This window comes from Dama dama, chromosome 8, assembly GCF_033118175.1.
Source record: "Dama dama isolate Ldn47 chromosome 8, ASM3311817v1, whole genome shotgun sequence".
Classification (NCBI taxonomy): Eukaryota; Metazoa; Chordata; class Mammalia; order Artiodactyla; family Cervidae; genus Dama; species Dama dama.
The window spans coordinates 184,566-202,500 of record NC_083688.1 but is presented as its reverse complement, the minus strand read 5'-3'; the positions used below and the strand labels follow the sequence as shown (position 1 = coordinate 202,500).

General features: G+C 60.9%; 2 protein-coding genes across 2 annotated transcripts in view; one reads left to right on the top strand and one right to left on the bottom strand.

Moving 5' to 3' along the window:
• FAM131C (family with sequence similarity 131 member C) overlaps positions 1–4,616 on the top strand; it is a 23,868-nt gene extending 19,252 nt beyond the window's left edge. The window contains exons 5-7 of the mRNA XM_061147806.1: positions 1,980–2,162; positions 2,591–2,701; positions 3,893–4,616. Of these exons, the coding sequence (XP_061003789.1) occupies positions 1,980–2,162; positions 2,591–2,701; positions 3,893–4,137 (539 nt within the window). The 3' untranslated portion in view covers positions 4,138–4,616. The remainder of the gene's footprint in view (positions 1–1,979; positions 2,163–2,590; positions 2,702–3,892) is intronic.
• A 507-nt stretch (positions 4,617–5,123) lies between these two features.
• Positions 5,124–17,516, bottom strand: LOC133060525 (chloride channel protein ClC-Ka). The gene is made up of 19 exons (XM_061147987.1): positions 17,417–17,516; positions 16,631–16,759; positions 15,750–15,878; positions 14,823–14,962; positions 14,445–14,522; positions 14,273–14,351; positions 13,706–13,831; positions 13,291–13,375; positions 13,112–13,213; positions 12,560–12,644; positions 11,919–12,092; positions 11,402–11,471; positions 11,131–11,241; positions 10,537–10,750; positions 9,520–9,653; positions 7,012–7,100; positions 6,784–6,867; positions 5,946–6,032; positions 5,124–5,587 (listed from the first exon to the last, which is right to left on the bottom strand). Exons 1-19 carry the CDS (start codon positions 17,514–17,516, stop codon positions 5,540–5,542), a joined length of 2,064 nt encoding a protein of 687 aa, XP_061003970.1. The 3' UTR covers positions 5,124–5,539.
• Between the last annotated feature and the right edge of the window lie 419 nt (positions 17,517–17,935).

The following is a 17,935-nucleotide window of genomic DNA, read 5'->3' as shown; positions in this document are numbered from 1 at the left end:
TCGTCTTCCTGCCTCTCTGCAGCAGATGAAATCAGCCAACTTGTGACGGGTTCCCTAGAAGCAGAGCAGAGCAGAGGGGAATTGTGCTGGGGATTTACTGAGGGCTTGTTCGTGAAGGAAGCCTGCAGGGAGCGAGGGGAGCAGGTCAGGGCAAGGGTGGGGCTCGGCAGAGGGCTGCTTGCAGGTCTCATCTCTCCTAGTCTGACCCACGGAACCTGTGGTGCTCTGAGGCCGTGGCTGATTTTACACGGCTCCTCCATCTGTCAGTGTCAGCTGCCACTCGGGAGGACTCCCAGCTTTCAGGCCTCTCTGGGTGGCACAGCTGAGGGCAAGGCTCCCGAGGGTGCAGATGTGCGCACAGGTGTGCCCCGGTGCCTGCAGCAGCAGGGTGTGGTTGCCCTGGCGTGGCCTTCGGGGCTCTGCTCAGCCGACTCTGCTCACAGGCTGCTACGTCCTCAGTCGCTCGCAGCCCCCCAGAAGCTGCCTCCCATTTCCTCCACCCGAAACCCCTTCCCTCTACCTCACCTGCCCCTCAGGGGCCACTGAACCACCCCCTCCAGAAACCACCTCCAGTTGCCAGCGCTCCCCAACCTGGGGGCCTCCGTCTTTTTTCCGACCTTCGTCTTTCCCATTCTCCCAGAGTTTTGTTTCAGCTTCCTTCACTGATGCCTTTCTTCCTTCCTTCCTTCCTTTTTTTTTTTTTTTCCTAAAGCAAGTCAACATTAGCTTTTTTTGAATTATTATTTTTAAATATCTGTCTATTTGGCTGTGCCAGTTCTTAGTTGTGGCATGAGGAAGCTCAGCTGTTGCATGTGGGATCTAGTTCCCTGATCGGGGATCGAACCTGAGCTCCCTGCCTTCGGAACGTGGAGTCTTAGCCACTGGTCCACCAGGGAAGTCACCTTTATTTCTTAAATATTGCTTTTCCTCATGTCCTGCTTTCTGGGGCCAGTGATCCGCAGATCTGTTCTCAGCCTGGGTTTGAGGAAATACTGGGGATCGTCCTTGACAACGTTTTGCCCATCATCCAGTGGGTCTGCTGCCAAGAGCCCCCCCACCCCAGGCCCTGCTCCCCATCTCCCCACCCTGTCCTGTCCCTCTCTGACCCGTTCAGTGGCCCCTAATGCCCACCCTTGGCCCTAGTCCTCCAGTGAGGACATTCTTCCTCAACGGCAGGCCCGCCCTGTGCCGTTCTCCTGCCCGTCACCATGCTGTTGCCGTAAGGAGAGGGGTGGTCTGCCCCAGTCTGGACCTTGTTGGGCTTCCCAGACTCTTCCGCCACCCTGTTCCCAGTGTTGCCCCGTGGCTTGCCCCCTGGTAGTCTTGGATCCATGCCAGACTCTTCTATGTCTTCATCCTCTTCTCATCTCTGAAATAGCCTCCAGCCTTGCCTCTTTTTATCCAATCCAAACTGCCTTCAAAGCCTGCCTCCAGCCCACCTCTTCCAGGAAGCCTTCCCTGCCTGCTACAGGTCTCACCCTCGGCAGAGCAGGCAGTGTCCCAGGCACAGGAGACACTGTCCCCAAGCTTGTTAGCTGTTGGAGGAAGGGACAGCTGGTGGGTCTGGAAGGATCCACGAGTGAATCTCCTTGAGCAAACGGGTGTGAACTTGGTCAGAAGGGAGCGAGGGGTGTGGCAGGTCTGGAGAAGAAGGGCCAGGTGGGTGGAAGCACTGCCTGGGAGCAGGATGTTGGGAGGGCGTGGGGCCTGCAGGTGGGTGGGGAACGTCTGTGCAAGGGGACTCGGGGTGTGGGAGGGTGTGGGCAGGCGGGGCGTGGACGCAGCATTGACCGGGTATGAGGAGCTGGGTGGGTATGAGCATTGCGGGGTGGGACTCTGAGTACCCGGGCTCTGGAGGGACGTGGGGTACAGGCCACTGGACCAGCTGGAGGTTCTGGGAGGGCTGGGCTCTTGGGGGTGGGGCCACCGAGCTGAGCCTTGGGTCAGATCCCTGGCTCAGCCGCCCTCAATCCCCGCAGGGGTGGTGCAGAGCATCAAGGACCACATCACAAAGCCCACGGCCATGGCCCGTGGCCGTGTGGCCCACCTCATCGAGTGGAAGGGCTGGAGCGCCCAGCGGGCGGGCTGGGAGCTGCCCCCAGAGGACGACGAGCATTACTGCCGCCTCCCGGACGAGCTGCGTGAGGCCCGCTTTGCTGCAGGTCGGCGGGGGCGGGGGCGGGGGGGTGGACTGGCCGGGTCTGGTCCTGAAAGGCCCCGGGGTCCCCCCACCCCGTGCGTTGTCGGGGTGTGCTCAGTCACTTCAGTTGTGTTCAGTTCTTACGGACTGCAGCCCGCCAGGCTCCTCTGTCTATGGGATTCTCCAGGCAAGGGTACTGAGTGGGTTGCCATTTCCTCCTCCAGGGGATCTTTCTGACCCAGGGTTTCAACCTGTGTCTCTTATGTCTCCTGCATTGGCAGGCGGGTTCTTTACCACTGGTCTGGGCAGGGAAATACAGTGCTGAGTGTTGGGGGCATTGATGGGAACTCTGATCCCCCGGACCACGGATGGGCAGCCTCCAGAACCAGCATGTGGTGCCTGCCCGCCCGCACCCTCTGTGCTCCCGATGAGCTGGGTCCATGCCCACAGGGGTTGCCGAGCAGTTTGCCATCACGGAGGCCACACTGAGCGCCTGGTCCTCGCTGGACGATGGAGAGCTACGCCCGGAGAGCAGCCCCCTGGACGTGCTCCAGCTCCAGGGTACGGCCTGGGGGCCGGGGTGGGGTGCCACAGGGCCGGCGTACAGGCCTGCTCTGCTGCCTGTGCCCTGGGACCTCAGAGAAGCCCCCCCAACCCTCAGCCTTAGTTTTTCTTCGTCTGAAAAATGGGGCTGATGATCCTTGCCCTGCCCATTTCCCCTGGAGCACCATGAGCATAAAGGAGAGAAACACAGAGAGAGAGAGAGAGAGGTGATAGATTAGATGATAAATAGGTGACAGAAAACGTGAATCAAGTGCTCACTGTGCTAAGTGCTCTACATGTGTTATTCCAACTTATCCTGTGACACTCTGAGAACTAGAGCCGTTATTATCTCCATTTTACAAATAAGGGAAACTGAGGCATCAGGAGACTTGCCTCAGACACTTCCCTGGTGGTTAAAACTCTGCGTTTTCACTACAGGGGACATGGGTTTGATCCCTGGTCGGGGAACTAAGGTCCTGCACGCTGCACAGCGCAGCCAAAAGGAGACTGGCTCAGACTGTGCTGTGTGCTAGTCAGTCGTGTGTGCGACTCAGTCGTGTCCGACTCTGCGGCCCTGTGGACTATACCCCTCCAGGCTCCTCCGTCCATGGGATTCTCCAGGCAAGAATACTGGAGTGGGTTGCCATCTCCTCCTCCAAGGGATCTTCTCGACCCAGGGATCGGACCCAGGTCTCCCACACTTCAGGCGGTTCTTTACCAACTGAGCCACCAGGGAAGCCTCAGATTACACACGCTGGAGGCATCCGGATCTGAACCTCAACCTCAGGCACCATCAGTCACCTTTGTAGATACCCCAGTTACCCCTGAGGGCTTCAGGGAGCCTGGGTCCCGGGTGGAGCTCGCAGACCCACTGTGGCTCCTCCTCCTGACATGAGTGAAGGGAGGGGTGGAGGCCTGGGGAGAACGTTGGTCGGCCCAGTTCTCAGAGCACAGACGGACTTGAGGCCAGCAGGCTGGCTCGAGTCTGCTGTTAACCATTCTGCTCACTGCCACCACCATGCCATCACCCAGGGAGAATAGGCTCAGTGAGCTTCAGTGACATGACCAAGGCCACCCAGCTTGGCGCTGATAAAGCAGGATTCGGAAGCAGGTCCTCTGCCGCTTGCCCCTGCCTCCTACCCAAGAGAGGGCGAGGGGCAGGGTCTTCCCAGCTCCAACCTCACCCCCCGCCCCCCGTTGCTTTTGCAGACCTGGGGAGCATCTACCTCCAGGATAGCCTTCTGAGTGTCCACTCGCAGGATGACAGTCTTCTGGCCTTCTCCTCCCCCGACAGCTGGCCCTCCCCTGATGAGCCCTCCAGCCCTGCAAGGCAGCTCCGGCCACGGCTTCCGGGGGCCCTGGGGCCCGAGGAGGGGGCCAGCCTGCAGGGGCCCCCGCGCTTCGTGGATGGCGGCCCGCCCTCCGAGGAGGAGGACGAGGTGTTCTATAACTGAGGTGGGCCGGGCCGCTCCCACTGTGCCCGGTGGGCAGCCCAGAGCCATCAGGACCCCGGGTGCTGGGTGGGTGTCTCATGATCCCTGAGGGCAGGCGTGGGGTGGGGCGGCGCTCCTGTGGACGCTCCTTGCCTCCCGGACCTCCTCCGCCTCCCCCGTGGGAGCTGTGATCCCCTCCGCCTCTCTACCTGGCTCAGGAGGGCGCCTTCCCCTCAGGGTGTCTGCCACAGGCAGGCTCGAGGACTCTCAGCAAACACCCGGGCAGACTGCCCAGAGGAGCTGACAGCCACAGATGAGTGTGGGGACCCTGCTCAGCCCCAAGCTCAGCCCTCTGCCTGTGCTCCAGCCCCATCAGAGGCGGCGGCTCCTTGGAGCGCTGACCCCTGCTCCTCAGCGCTCTTCATAGGGATTGTCTCTTGGGGTGTCTGCCGGCCCCTCACTCTCTGGACCTGCTCCCCGGGGCCCTGCTTCCCCTCCTCGCTCCCCCCTCTACCTGCAGGAAGGTTCTCAGCAGACATTAAAGTGGTGGATCCTCCCTGGATGACCTTGGCCTGGTCTCTGCAGGGGACGCGTGTCCTTGGGCTCCCGGCTCGCGGGAGAGGGCCCCGACCCCTCAACACACAGACCACCGGTCACCCTGCTGCTGGCAGCCCAGATGGTCCCCATGGATGAGGCTTAAGGCTCTGTGGACTCCGGGGAGCCCCATATGGGGAGCCCACTTTGTCAGCCCAGGCTCAGCCAAGGAGGAGGCTGAGGCTGGAGTGGAGGTAACTGGATCACAGGGTCATGGTACCCCTGAGGACAGGCATCATAAGACCCAGTGGGAACCCCCTCTACCCCATAGCTCCCTGCCAGGAAGGGGGCGCAAGGAGTGGGGGGACCAGGGTCCGGGCCTGTAATGTCCACACGGCCACCGAGGGGCCCCCGAGATCTCAGTCGGGGTTGGCGCAGGTGCGGCGCTAAGGTGGCATGCTGAGATGCTGAGATGAGCGCGGACCACAGCTCTGGGAGCCGGCTTTATTTGCCTTGGAAGCCTCTGGTTGGGAGTCACACAGCCCCCAGAGGGCACCTGTGCCTGCCCTTGCTGACAGAGGACAGCAGGCTCTTCATCTGTGAATCTGATGCTTTCTTGCAGTACCCACCACGTGGCGGCTTTCTGCTGTCTCACATTCTGAGCTTCCCAGGGTGGAATCTGTCTTTCAGGACATGTGGCACTTGCCCCATGAGAATGGGACATGGCGACTGTGGGGTCCTCCTCACTGCTAGTCAGCTGCCGGCTTTGCCGAGGAGTTGAGCTGGCCTGGAGCAGAGGGGTGTGTTCTCGTGGGGGAGACAGGCAGGGTCTCTGCCCTGCTTCCTTCACGGGGGTAGCTGAGTGGCTGTTTCATCCGGCCAGGCTGGCTCACTTTGGGGCTGGAGGGTTTGTCAGGTTGGAAATTGCTTTCTCCAACTAGAACAGAGAGCAGAGAGGGGGAGAGTGTAGAGGAGACTGAAGATGGAGGCTGCAGTATAGTTTGCCTCCCCTAAGGGCTGAGTTTGGAGCGAGTTTTAGAGCCAGTGCCTTGCTACTGCATAGATGGGGTCACTGAGGCCCAGAGGTAATGGCAGGGCTGGCCAGTAGCCACAAGATAAGGTAGATGTAGCTGGACCATGTGGCCGGCTCCTCTGGGCCAGAAGTGAGGCTCATCAAAGTCCCATGAGGCCCCTCCCAATGCGACTGTGGGTTACTGGTGCCCCCCACCCCGCACCGCCCCTCGGCTGCTCAAGCGTGGCTTCTCCCCTCTGTTTCATCCTTGAGGCCACGGTACCTCCACCCAAGAAACGAAGCCCACAGCTCTGCCCTGAGACGTCACGAAGAGGGACTGAAGATTCAACAGCTCGAAGAGGTTGTGTGCCTGGAGGAGGGGGGTTAGGAAGCGCTGGAGGACAGGCTCCCACCCACCCGTCTGGCTTCATTCTTCCCTGAGCGAGCCCTGAGCGGAGATGAAGGCCCTGCCAGGCTCTGTCCTGGTGCTGCCCCTGCTCCCTGCTGGTTCTGAGCCATTGCCGAGCCAGTTTCTGAGCCTGGGAGGGCTGGGCAGTTGGGGCGGGCCTGCAATGTCCAATATGACCAGCAGGGGTCCCAAGAGTCCACACAAGGGATCAGTGGGCCTCACCGCTCAGGATCATCCAGCATCGCCCATGGACACAAGGGTGGGGCCACCTTTAGGTCCCCAACCTGCTCTGTCCCTCCACGACCCCATGTGCCAGGCTCTGTGCTTGCAGCGGGGAGGGATCAGCGGTCAGAGTGATTAAGTAATTTGCCCAAGATCACACAGGCAGGATGTGGGAGACCTGGAATTGAAACCCACGTGTGCCTTGATGCAAAGACAAACTTTTAACCACTATTTCTGTCCATCCAGAGTCTTCAGCTTCCTAAGCTCTCCCTCTCCCTGAGTCTCTATGTCCCAACAACCCTGGGACTGAGGGGCAGAGAGGCGGGGACTGCATGCCTCTTCCACAGATGAGGAAGTAGACGCAGGAGGAACAGAGAGCCACACTGTGGTGAGGAACCGGAAGCTTTCCCTGCTGAAGAGTTTCCCTCTCAGGTTCCTCCCCTCTATCCTAGGACCCAGGTCTGCCCACAGCCCGAATTTTGCCCATTACCTGGTGCAGGGAGGTCTCCGGAGACAGCTTCAGGGTTACTGGCTCCACGGGGCACCCCCCAGCCAAGATGTCCTGGAGGCAGCACTGGGGATGGGGGAAGGGTTATGGGGGCCTAGGCTAGCCCCCTGTCCCGGGCTACCCCTCTCAAACCACAGGCGATCAGCTGGCCACTCTGCGCTAACCCTCCTGATTCCCCACGCCCTCCAGACACCTCACGTGAGCACTCACCCGCTGTCCTGGAGTCCAGGAGGGTGGCTCAGCTTGGAGGGCCTGCACCAGCTGTGCCCTTTGGACAGTGCCCACCAGGGTCTGGGACTCTGGACAGGCAGAGAGGGAGACGGAAAGAGCCACATTATGAAAAAGGAACTTCTGTTTCCTGGGTTTCTGTGATGTGCCAAGAACTGTGTTGGGTGTTCTCATGACTCTCGGGAACCTGCAGCAATCTGTGAGTCAGGAGCTATTATCGCCCATTTTACAGAAAAGGAAACTGAGGCTCAGGGGCACAGAGAGGTTAGTTGTCTCGCCCAAGGTCACTCAGCTTCTGAGGGCAGCTGGGCAAGGCTGCCAGGGGGCCAGGAGGTCACTTGCCCACCCTGAAATGCCCCATGTGGCAGGGCCTCAAGCAGGAGCAGGTCTGGAACACCTCCATGAAGACAGCCGTGCCCTGGGGCTGGGCATTGCCCCTCATTTCCCAGTGAAGGCGTGAATCCAGAAGGCCACCTTGTTCCTGTTGGGGGAGGGGTCGCAAGCTTTCAGGGAGTCACTGGAGTTTGCAAGTATTCCATTTTGAAGGACAGCCTGACAGTTTTGCTCCTTTTCCAGTAAAAGAAAAACGTCACAACTGGACATACACATGTTCCCCCTTTAAAAACAAAAAACAAAGCTATTTCTTGGATGAGCAGCTGGGTCACACAGCCTGGGCCTGTGCTAGTTAGGAGTGCTTTGCTTCCTGTGGCTCTAAGGGTAGATTTGGAGTTGGTCTTGGACACCACTTCAGTCTATTTTCCAGGGAGTGAAGCTTCTCGAGGGGACACCCCTGTGCAGATATTTTCTAATGGGATATCTGGCATGTTCTATGAGATAATGCTATAGGTGTCCCACTTTGAGTGGGAAGAAGGGCCTGGCATTTGGGATGAGAACCTCTGACAACTCTGTCCTCCCTACTTTCCAGCTGAGGCACCTGCAGTTCATAGAGCTTAAGGGGTTTATCTACAGTTTTGCTGCTCATAAATAGCTTTATGCTTCTTGGGTTAGGTATGCGGATGACACATACGGTTGTGCAGGTTGCTCAATGCCCAAGAAACCTGCCCAAAGGACAAGTAGGGACCAAAATCCAGCCAAGCTATGCTTGCCAAGTGTGCACCTTTTTTCATTTATACAAAGGGGACATATGGGCTGACGGAGTCCCTGAGTGGACATAGCTGTCCCCTCCCTAACCCCCTGCTTATCTTTCCCACTCACACTGTACTTATCCGAGAGGGAAATGATGTTCCAGCTAGGCCCTCCCTCAAGATTCAGCTTACAAGTCTTTTAACAAGGGCCCCCATCCATTTTTCTGTGAAAAGATGTCTTTCTCATGGTGACAGGACTGAGGGAGGTTCAGCTGGGGAACACTGGATGGGAAGGCTGAGGGAGGAGCCTCCTGGGAGGAAGATGTGTTCCCATCACTCTACCCCAAGCACACCACCCTGATTTCTAGGATTCACATGTGCCTTACCAGTCCCCTCTCATCTCTCATTCAAACATGTCAGGATGTCCCTGGTGGTCCAGTGGTCAAGATTTCACCTCCAATGCAGGGGGTCTGGGTTCAACCCCAGGTCAGGGAGCCTCATGGCCAAAACAAACAAAACCCCCAAGAAGAGAAGCAACATTGGGACTTCCCTGGGGGTGCAGTGTATAAGAATCCACCTGCCAATGCAGGAGACAGGGGTTGCGCCTCTGGTTTGGGAAGATCCCACATGCCGGGGTACAACTAACCCATGTGCCACAACCACTGAGCCTGAGTCCTGGAGACCAGGAGCCACAACCACTGAGCCTGAGTGCTGGAGCCACAGCTACTGAGCCTGAGTCCTGGGGACTGGGAACCACGGCCACTGAGCCTGAGTCCTGGGGACCAGGAGCCACAGCTACTGAGCCTGAGTCCTGGGGACCGGGAGCCACAACCACTGAGCCTGAGTCCTGGGGACCGGGAGCCACAACCACTGAGCCTGAGTCCTGGGGACTGGGAGCCACAGCTATTGAGCCTGAGTCCTGGGGACTGGGAGCCACAGCTACTGAGCCTGAGTCCTGGGGACTGGGAACCACGGCCACTGAGCCTGAGTGCTCCAACTACTGAAGCCCTTGAGCCCTAGGGCCTGTGCTAAAAATAAATAGATAACTTAAAAAAATCTGAAAGCAGTATTGTATCAAATTCAATAAAGACTTTACATCAAAAAAAAAAAAAAAGAAACAAAAACCTTTAAAAGAAAAGGACTACAAGCAGAAAAAATATAAATAAATAAACATGTCAGCACCCCAAGGTAGGATGGTTATTATCTCCATTTTACCAATGAGGAATCTGAGGCTCAGAGAGGTGCAGTGACTTGCCCCAGGTCACATAGTGCAGAGCCTGGGTCTCGACTCAGGTTCCTGACAACTCCAAGGCCCTGCTCACCCTTTCCCGAGGCTGACTCTCCCAGGTGCAAGAGGGAGCAGACGGAAGCCCCTTCCCCATTCACCCCGCTTCTTGCTGGGCACCTGTGCTCGCCACCAGGGGATACTCAGCCATGTCTGTGGAGGTCACGACCTTGACCACCTCCTCCTGTGGTGTGTCCTTGGCCAGTGTGGTGATGGCTCGGTTCATGAAGTGCTCCACACACACCCGGTGAGAGCTGCAGGCAGAGGCGTGCTCCCATCAGGGCCTGGAGCAGTGTGTCCTCCAGACCCTGGGACAAGGCGGGGGGCCCGGGGAGTTCCGCCGGTTCTCCAGTGCAGGCAGGGACTAAGGGATTCCTAGGAGGAAAAGTTGCTCACATCCCAGGGTGGGGAGGAGCCTGGGGACCGACTCGCCTATGGCCTGGCTCTGGATTCCCAGCCACTGGATCTCTATCTCCCCAAGACCAGCTCCAGTTTCATCTGTTTTATTCAGAAGCTGTCCCTGGAGAATTTCATTTGAAGAAAAGCTTTATGGCATAAAGAGGGGAAAAAAAACTTTAAAGTTTTAAAATAACTGGAGTAACCACCCCCATTTAACAGATGGGGAAACTGAGTCTGGAGAAGGCAGCAGCTTGCACATGCTTCAGTTGGGCCTTGAGCCCAGGAGTCTCAGAGGCTTAGTCCTGCTCTCTTAGTCCTGCTTCTCTGGGGACAGAGGCTGCTCGACCCTATGTGGTCGAGTGAGGACCTCAAAGCCTGTTTCCATTCTAGTATTCCAGCCCCACCTCCAGCTCCCAAGACCCCAGTGAGGACCGCAAAGCAGGAGCAGGGGGAGGGGTGGGACCCCCCGAGCTGGTGCTGACTCGCTGTGTGACCTGGATGAAGACATGGCACCTCTCTGAGCCCCAGCATCTGTCCTCCTGTTGTGAAGACAGACTGATGACCAGGAAGACACTGAGGCTCGGGAGGCCAAGGACTCACACAAGGTCACACGGGGGGCTGGAGAGCAGCAGACTAGAGAGCAGCGTATGTCAGCCCCTCCCACACTTACCCAGGACCGAGGTCAGCCCACCTGGACACCGTCACCTCGGTCCACCAACCTGAGCAGGCACCGCTCACCTGAGTTTTCGGCACCGGATCCACGGAAGGTATGGCAGCTTCTTGACAATGATGGTGCCGTCATAGAAGGAGGGCTGGCAGCTCTGGGCGATGGCGTTGGCCGCCAGCACTGCCATTAGCACGGGCAGTGCATGCACGATCTGACCGGTCATCTCGAAGGCCAGCAGCGCAGTGGAGATGCTGTGGGTCACGGCCCCTGAGAACGCTGCAGCCCCTGCAAGCCGGGGGTGGGGTGGGGGCATGAACAGCCAGGGAGTGGGGCTCAGGCTAGGAGACAGCTTCGTGCAGAGGACAAGGCTGCTGTGAGGATGGCCGTGGGCTCAGGTGGGAATAATTCAGACGCTACAACTGGCTACTATTGGAAATGCCTCTGGCCTGGGCTTGGTGAGGGAGAGAGCAGTAAGGGAGAGGGGGCATCAGGGCCCAGAGAGAAGCTAGAAAGAGTAGTGGGGGCTTAGAGGAGGGGTCCAGAGACGGGCGGGGCTCATAGGAGGCTACTGACCTCCCTATGCCCTGCAGAACTGCTGGCTGATTCTCCAGGTCCAGCCCAGACCCATGATGTATGCCCACCCAGTAAGAACCAGGTCCACTCACCTGCCAGCGCGTACCCCCCAGGCATGATGGGGTTGGTGACCCCTCTGGCCATGATGCCCTCGGGGAAGGCCACAGAAAGGGCTTCTCCTATGAGGCGCCCAATGGCAGCTCCTGGCCACAAACTTGGGGTGAGGACGGGGGCCAGGCTGACCCGCTTCCCAGCGCCCTCCCCACCTGGGGACCAGTCTCAGCACCATACTGGGGAGGCAGGTGGACGCGCGGCCACGGCTCTGTCCCTGTCCCCTGAGCCTCTCAGACCTTCAACACTCACCATAGATAAATATGGGCATGAAGTACCCGGCAGGTATGGGCATTGTGGTGGCCAGAATCAGCATCCAGAACTGTGGGGGGGATGGGGGGCAATGGGGGCAGAGGTTAGCAGCGGCTAGACCAGAGCAGGCAGAGGAGGGACCGGCTGGGGTGGGGAGTGTCCCTGGAGGAGGAGGAGGAGGCCCAGGCACACACCCGTCACCAGCGGCTGGTGTGAGCAAAGGTGTGAGTCGGGGAAGGGCCTCTGCCCTGGCAGTGCGCCTACTGAGTGCCTGGCACTGCACCAGAGCCTCTCCTTTCTCCCCTCCCCACTGTCTATGATGTAGGCCCGGTGACGACCCCAGTTTTAAAGATGAGGAAAGCAAGGTTCAGAGAGTTGGAGCAACTTGCCGGGGACCACACAGCGAACGGAGGTCAGGACAGGGGGTCTGGGGGAAGATGCAGGCCCCGTGCTGCATGCATGCCATGGGGAGGCACCCCAGCCCACCCAGACTCTGTGCACACCCCTGGGGGCCCACCTTCATAACGAGGAAGAAAGCGAGGGTCCCGAAGATGGTGAACTGTGGGTGGTACCATTCGAACCACAGGTTCTGGGGGTCAGGCTCCATGGGCCAGGGTGGGGACGTGTTCCGGGTCAGCAGCACCCACGAGTTATTGTCGAGCAGGGAGTCCAGATACTCCCTCATGGACAGCTGGAGGGGAGGGGGGGTCAGGGTTCTGCCTGGGGGCCGGGCAGCAGTGCCCCCCGCTACGGCCTGAGACCCTCCGCTGTCACTTCCTGCTGGGGGACTCCTTGGCAAGGGCTCTGTCACTGCAGGAGCTGCTATGTGCTCAGTCACTCATCGTGTCTGACTCCTTGCAAGCCCGTGGACTGCAGCCCGCCAAGCTCCTCTGTCCATGGGATTCGCCAGGCATGAATATTGGAGTGGGTAGCCTTTCCCTCCTCCAGGGGATCTTCCCAACCCAGGGATCGAACCCAGGTCTCCCACACTGCAGGTGGATTCTTTGCCGTCTGAACCCCCAGGGAACTGCCATGGCCTCATATGAAAAGCGCCACACAGCCCTCCTTTTCTAGGTGTTGAGAGGACTCAGGGAGATGATGGGCATAAAGTGGACAACCATGGGCATGTCCCCCCGGCCCCCCAGCTCAGGCCCTTACCCGAGAAGCCATGAAGCGGCCCGCGCCAGGCGGGTAGGTGATGGAGGCGAGGACCAAAGCCGCCAGCGCTGAATACAGAGGCTTGCTGTCGGGGGGCGGGGGTCAGCACCGGGCCAGCCATCGACTCCCCTCACCCCACCCCATGGGGCAGCCCCACTAGTCTGGGGGCGACGCTGAGGCAGGAATGGGGGGGCAGGAGCAGGGCAGTGATCCGGGGGGGCGGGCCCACACCACTGGATGACCGGGGGTGGGACTGTAGGAGAGTTCGGGACAGAGGCCGCTGTCTGCCAGGACCGGCCTGGGGGAGGAGGGCTGAGTCTGAAATGGCAACGCCAGGGCTCAGACAAGGTTGGGGGAACAGGGCTCAGTGAGGTCCTGGGCTTCGCGGGCAGTGGGGGGGCCGTTAGCGAGGAAGGGCTGGAATGTTGATGCTGGTGGCCCAGTAAGTGGGGAGGCAGACCCTGCGGGGGCCTGCAAAGGGGTGCTGGTGACCGGGAAGGGAGAGTCTGGGGCATCACCCTGATGGGTCCCCAGCCCCCATCCAGGGCCCACCTGGTGGCCATCAGTTTGGAGAGGACTGGATTTGTCTTGACAAAACCGAGAAACTTTCGCTGGCAGAAGAGGTAAGCACAGCTCGCCACGCCACAGACGGCCCTGCAGGGGCACATGGTGAGTCCAGAGCCCCGCCCGGACCCAGGGCGGCTGTGCAGGCGGGAGGCGGCCCCACTCACCCCAGCGCCACGAAAAAGAAGATCTCTGGCAGGTCGAAGGGGATGTCCACCCGGAAACTGGTCTTGTAGAGGGAGGTGATGGTCTCTGGGGAGACGGGGAGTGGGGTCAGGGCGGGCACTCCTGCCCAGCCTAAGGCTCGGAATCAATGGGCAGGAGAGGAGGCGGGGCAGGTGTGCCCCAGACTCCTCCCCACCCGCCTCCCTGACTGGCTTCACCCGCTTCTACCCTGAGGGCTTCCACCCTTCACGCCCAACACAGGCCAGTTCCTTCCACGCCCCTAGGAGGAGGGGAGTGCGGGGAGGGAGGGGAAGAGATGGCAGAGGGGAGGGGCAGGGGGCAGGGGGCAAGGGGCAGGAGGGAGGGGGCCGGGGTTAGGGGTCAGGGGGCAGTGGGCAGGGTTCCAGCGGCGCTCACCCTGCTCGCTGCTGAAGACCGCCAGCAGGCGGAACATGAAGGCCCCGCAGGTGGCCGCGAAGAAGCCCCTCCAGTAATCCCAGACCGAGAAGTGAGAGGACACGACCTCGATGCTGAACAGGACGCCTGGGGGCGACAAGGGGCTGAGAGCCTGCCGCCGGGGCAGAGCCACCGGCTCCGGGTTCTGAGCTGAAGCCGAGCGCGGGGCGCCCCCATCCTGACCGCTGCGGTGGGCAGGGTGCCCGCCCCCAGTTCACAGACGAGAGTGAGGCTGAGAGCCGGGCTCACCGCTCGCGAACGCGCAGGGGCGCCGAGTTCAAAGCCCAAGTCTGTCCAGGGGACCGCCGCGCGTCTCGGCGCCCACCCGCGCCGCCCCTCCACCCCGGGGACAGTCAGCGCTCCCGGAAGACGGCGGAAAGATCGCGACCGCCCCCATCTGCCCCCCAGGTCCCTGCGCCGGGCGCGCGGAGTGGGCGGGCTGCGCCAGGGCCGTGGGGGCCGGGTGTTGGGGAGCCCGGGGGTGTGGAAACTCGGGGTGTGGGAACCGGGGGCCGGGCGGGGCCTCACCGCTGAAGGGCGCTGCGAACACCGTGGCCACGCCCACCGCCGCCGCGGCCACCAGCATTTCGTTTCGCTTGCTCTTGTTCTGGAGGGATCCAGAGTCCTGGGCTGAGAGCCAGCCCTTGCCCACCCCTCCCTCTCATTCCTCCAATGGAGGGGGTTCCCACGAGCCCCTTACCTCGGACTCCCCAGTGGCCTTGGTGCGCACGCGGCCCAGGTAGGCGCCAATCATCACGGACAGGTGCACGAAGGGGCCCTGCCCGGAGGTGTGGGCACAGGGAACCCGTCGGGCCTTGAGGGGAGCCCCAGCCCTGCTCCTCCCTTTCCCCTCCCTCGGTCCCAGGCCCCCCAAGCTCATCCAGGCACGGCGTGCCCCCAACCCCCACCCCATCTCCCACGTTCCTGAGTCACACTCTGGGGACCTGGCCTGCCTCCACCCTCAGGCGGGCACCGGCCTGAGTTCCTGCTGACCCAGTCTCAGTGGGTGATGGAGAAAAGGCAGCTGGGGCTGGAGGGTGGGGTGGGGGGGGAGTGGTGCTCTCACGCCCGTCCATACCACTTTGCCCAGGAAGATGGTGCTGCCGCTGGCCAGGATACAGGTGAGGCCCACCACCTTAGCCCCGAAGTTCTTGATGTCCAGGTAGTCCTCCAAGACCACGCCTGACAGGATGGTCTTCAGCTCCGGAATTCCAGAACCTTGGTGGGGTGGATGGACAGGGGCAAGGGGAGGGACCGTCTCTAGATTAGCCTTATCCCTTTGCCCTGCACAGGGTTTCACGTTCAGGTCTTGTCAGGTCTCCTAAACCCGTCAGTGAGGGTTTATAAACTCATTCTGCGGATGAGGGCTTCCCTGGTGGATCAGACAGTGAAGAATCCACCGGCAATGCAAGAGACGCGGGTTCGATCCCTGGGTGGGGAAGATCCCCTGGAGGAGGAACAGGCTACCCACTCCAGTATTCTTGCCTGGGAAATTCCATGGACAGAGGAGCCTGATAGGGCTACAGTCCATGGGGTCACAAATAGTTGAACATGAGTGAGTGACTAACACTTTTCACTTTCTGTGGATGAGGAAGCTGAGGGCCAGAGAAGGGATGTGAACCGTCCACCTTCCTCCAGCTGGGCCTGCTAGATGCTATTGTGGGATGAGGGGAACTAGGAGGGACTCTCAGACCTCGCCCCCGTGACACACCCCTGTATCCCCCCTCTGCTGGCCTGGACCGGAGGCAGAGCTGCGAGGCCTGGCAGAGACGTATGCCTCCATGAGCCCCTCAAAGCAGAGCCAGCAGCGACCTGGGGCAGGATCTATCCTTTTCACTGTGTGACTTCGGGCAAGTGACATGACTCTTCTGAGCCTGGCTTCTCTGCCAAGAGGTGAGGTTACCGCTTCCTGCCATCCCCCAGCAGGAGCCCCACGGGACAGTCTTTGGCCAGCAAGCACTGCCGGGCAAGGCACACAGGCGGATGGCGTGGAGACTGGGCTTACCTCCCGAGAAGGGCGTGATGCTCTGAGAGAAGCCTGAGGAGAAGGAGACCAGGGCCACGGGGTACACAGTCCAGGAGAGGTATCGGAGGAGGTGGCTGTCCCCGATCTCCCGGTACAGCCACTGGTGTGCTGGGGACAGCGGGGTGTCAGGGAGCCATCCACAGACCGCAAAGCCCTCAGACACCCACTTGCTGGCCCTCAAGTGCAGGCCCAGAGGCTGCCCACAGAGAGGTGGCCAGGGCTACCCCGTGAGCGGCAGACCCCCAAGAGGAGGAAGAGCAGGACCCTGGATCCCTATCCCAGTGTTGCCACTGCTTAGCTGAGTGACATTTTGCAAGCTATTAACACCGCTGAGCCTCTGTTTTCCCCATCTGTCAAATGGGCTCTGATGGTAACGCCCTCACAGGGACATCGTAAGAAACCCAGATGTGGTCTGGTGCCCTGCAGGTCCTTGTAAGGCTGCCAGAGCAACTTCCTGCCCCTCGCCCCCCTTGCAGGGGTACCTCGGGTGGAGGGAGCCTGCAGGAGCATGGGGAGGGAATGTTCTGTGCCTGGTGGTCTAGACGAGGGCCCTAGCCAGGGTTACTGAGCTGAGACCAGGGCAGGGGAAGCGGGGGCAGTAGGAAGTGGTGGGCATGGAGCTCAGAGAAAGGGGGATGACTTGGTCTCTCGTCACTGTGCAAACATGGAGTCTGAGGCCCGGGGAGGTGCCCAGGGTCACCCAGCACGCCAGGACCAGACCCAGTGCCCTCCCCGCCCCCGCTGCACCTGGCAGTCCGCCCCGCCCCCCCCCCCCCCCCCCCCGGGTATCCCGAGAGCGTGCTAGGAGGCCTGACTCCAGAGCAGGTGTGCGTGTCCGCAGGGTGGGGGTGGGGGGTTACCTCGGACCACACGCCTGACGGTGAAGCTCATGGTGAAGCTGATCAGGGCCATGAGTACCCCGAGGACTGTCAGGAAGTACCAGTCCTCACCCACGCGGAACAGCTTCCGCTTCAGCCAGCCCAGGCCACCTGGGGCGGGGGCAGCTGTCAGAGCCCAGTGCCCAGGAGGGCAGGGAGGGAAGGTGCTGTGTGGGGCTGGGGTCAGGTGGGCCAGTCCTGGGAGGCTGGGAGGGGGCTCTGCCTCACTTGAAGGACGGCAGGATTTGTGGCAAGTGGAGGCGGTAGCACAGTGGGTGCCAGGCCCTGCCAGGAGGGCTCCTCTGACCGTCTGCCCCCCGCACCCCGGCCCCTTCCTGAGGTTCTGATGGAGGAAGAGGGGGAGTAGGGCGTGCGGGCCTGGGAGCGGTGCTCTCTTCAGCGTCTCCGCAGGGTCCACGGCGGAGAGAACGCCAGCGTCTAAGGAGACTGCTCTGTCGTCCCAGGACCTGGGGGCCATCCTGGGGTCATGCCGAGCGCACCCTGGGGCCCCCAACAATGCCCCCAGCGAGCAGGCCTGGGGGCCATGTTCCCAAAAAGCAGAGAGCCAGCCGCAAGCATGTCTGACCCACAGACAGGTGGACAGACCCCGCTCCCTCCCTCCCTCCCTCCCGTCACCCAGGAAACTCTGGACCCGGGGAAGGAGTGGGCTGCTCCGAGGCGCCAAGGAGAGTCGGGAGGCAGGCTGGGCAGGGTGCTGTCTCGAGGGGGCTCCCACAGGGAGTTGGGGGTGGGGAGCCCAGCTCTCACCTCGGATGCCTCGGCGGACGCGGGGACATGGGCCCCAGAGCTCCTGGAGAGTCACAGGGTTCCCCGAGGAGCCCTCACGAAGCCCCACCAGCTCCTCCATCAGGCCCCTGAGGGAGTGCATGGGGAGATGGACCCTTGGTGGGCGGCTCCAAGGCCCTTCCCCTCCCTGCCACTGGGCCCTTCCCATCTCTGCTTCCCGGATAGGAAGGAAAGGAGGCATTTTCAGGAGCAGACACAGCTCCTATGTGCCTTTGTTCCTGAGGGGGTACCCCGAGGCTGCGCGTGTGCGTGTTAACATTCAGGGTGGGGATGGGGGGTTTAGAGTGGCCCCTTCCATGTCTAGCAGCTGGTTGACCAAGGCCGGGCCCCTGGCTCTCTGGGAGCCATCACTGCCTTCCCAGGATGCTTGACTGTTACTGCTGCTCGGGGCAGCCTCCTCACCCAGGGGAGTCACTGTCTCACCATGGGGTCCCCAGGCCCATCCCTGAGCCCCCACCCCCACAGCTGAGGCTTGAATCA

What these genes read in the sequence shown, in the direction of transcription:
- LOC133060525 (XM_061147987.1), bottom strand. Translation starts at nt 17,516, where the DNA reads ATGGAGGAGCTGGTGGGGCTTCGTGAGGGCTCCTCGGGGAACCCTGTG. An exon ending in CGTCAGGCGTGTGGTCCGAG is followed by an intron (nt 15,879 to 16,630) that starts GTAACCCCCCAC and finishes CGCTGTCCCCAG; the next exon opens with CACACCAGTGGCTGTACCGG. An exon ending in ATCCGGTGCCGAAAACTCAG is followed by an intron (nt 9,654 to 10,536) that starts GTGAGCGGTGCC and finishes CTCTGCCTGCAG; the next exon opens with CTCTCACCGGGTGTGTGTGG.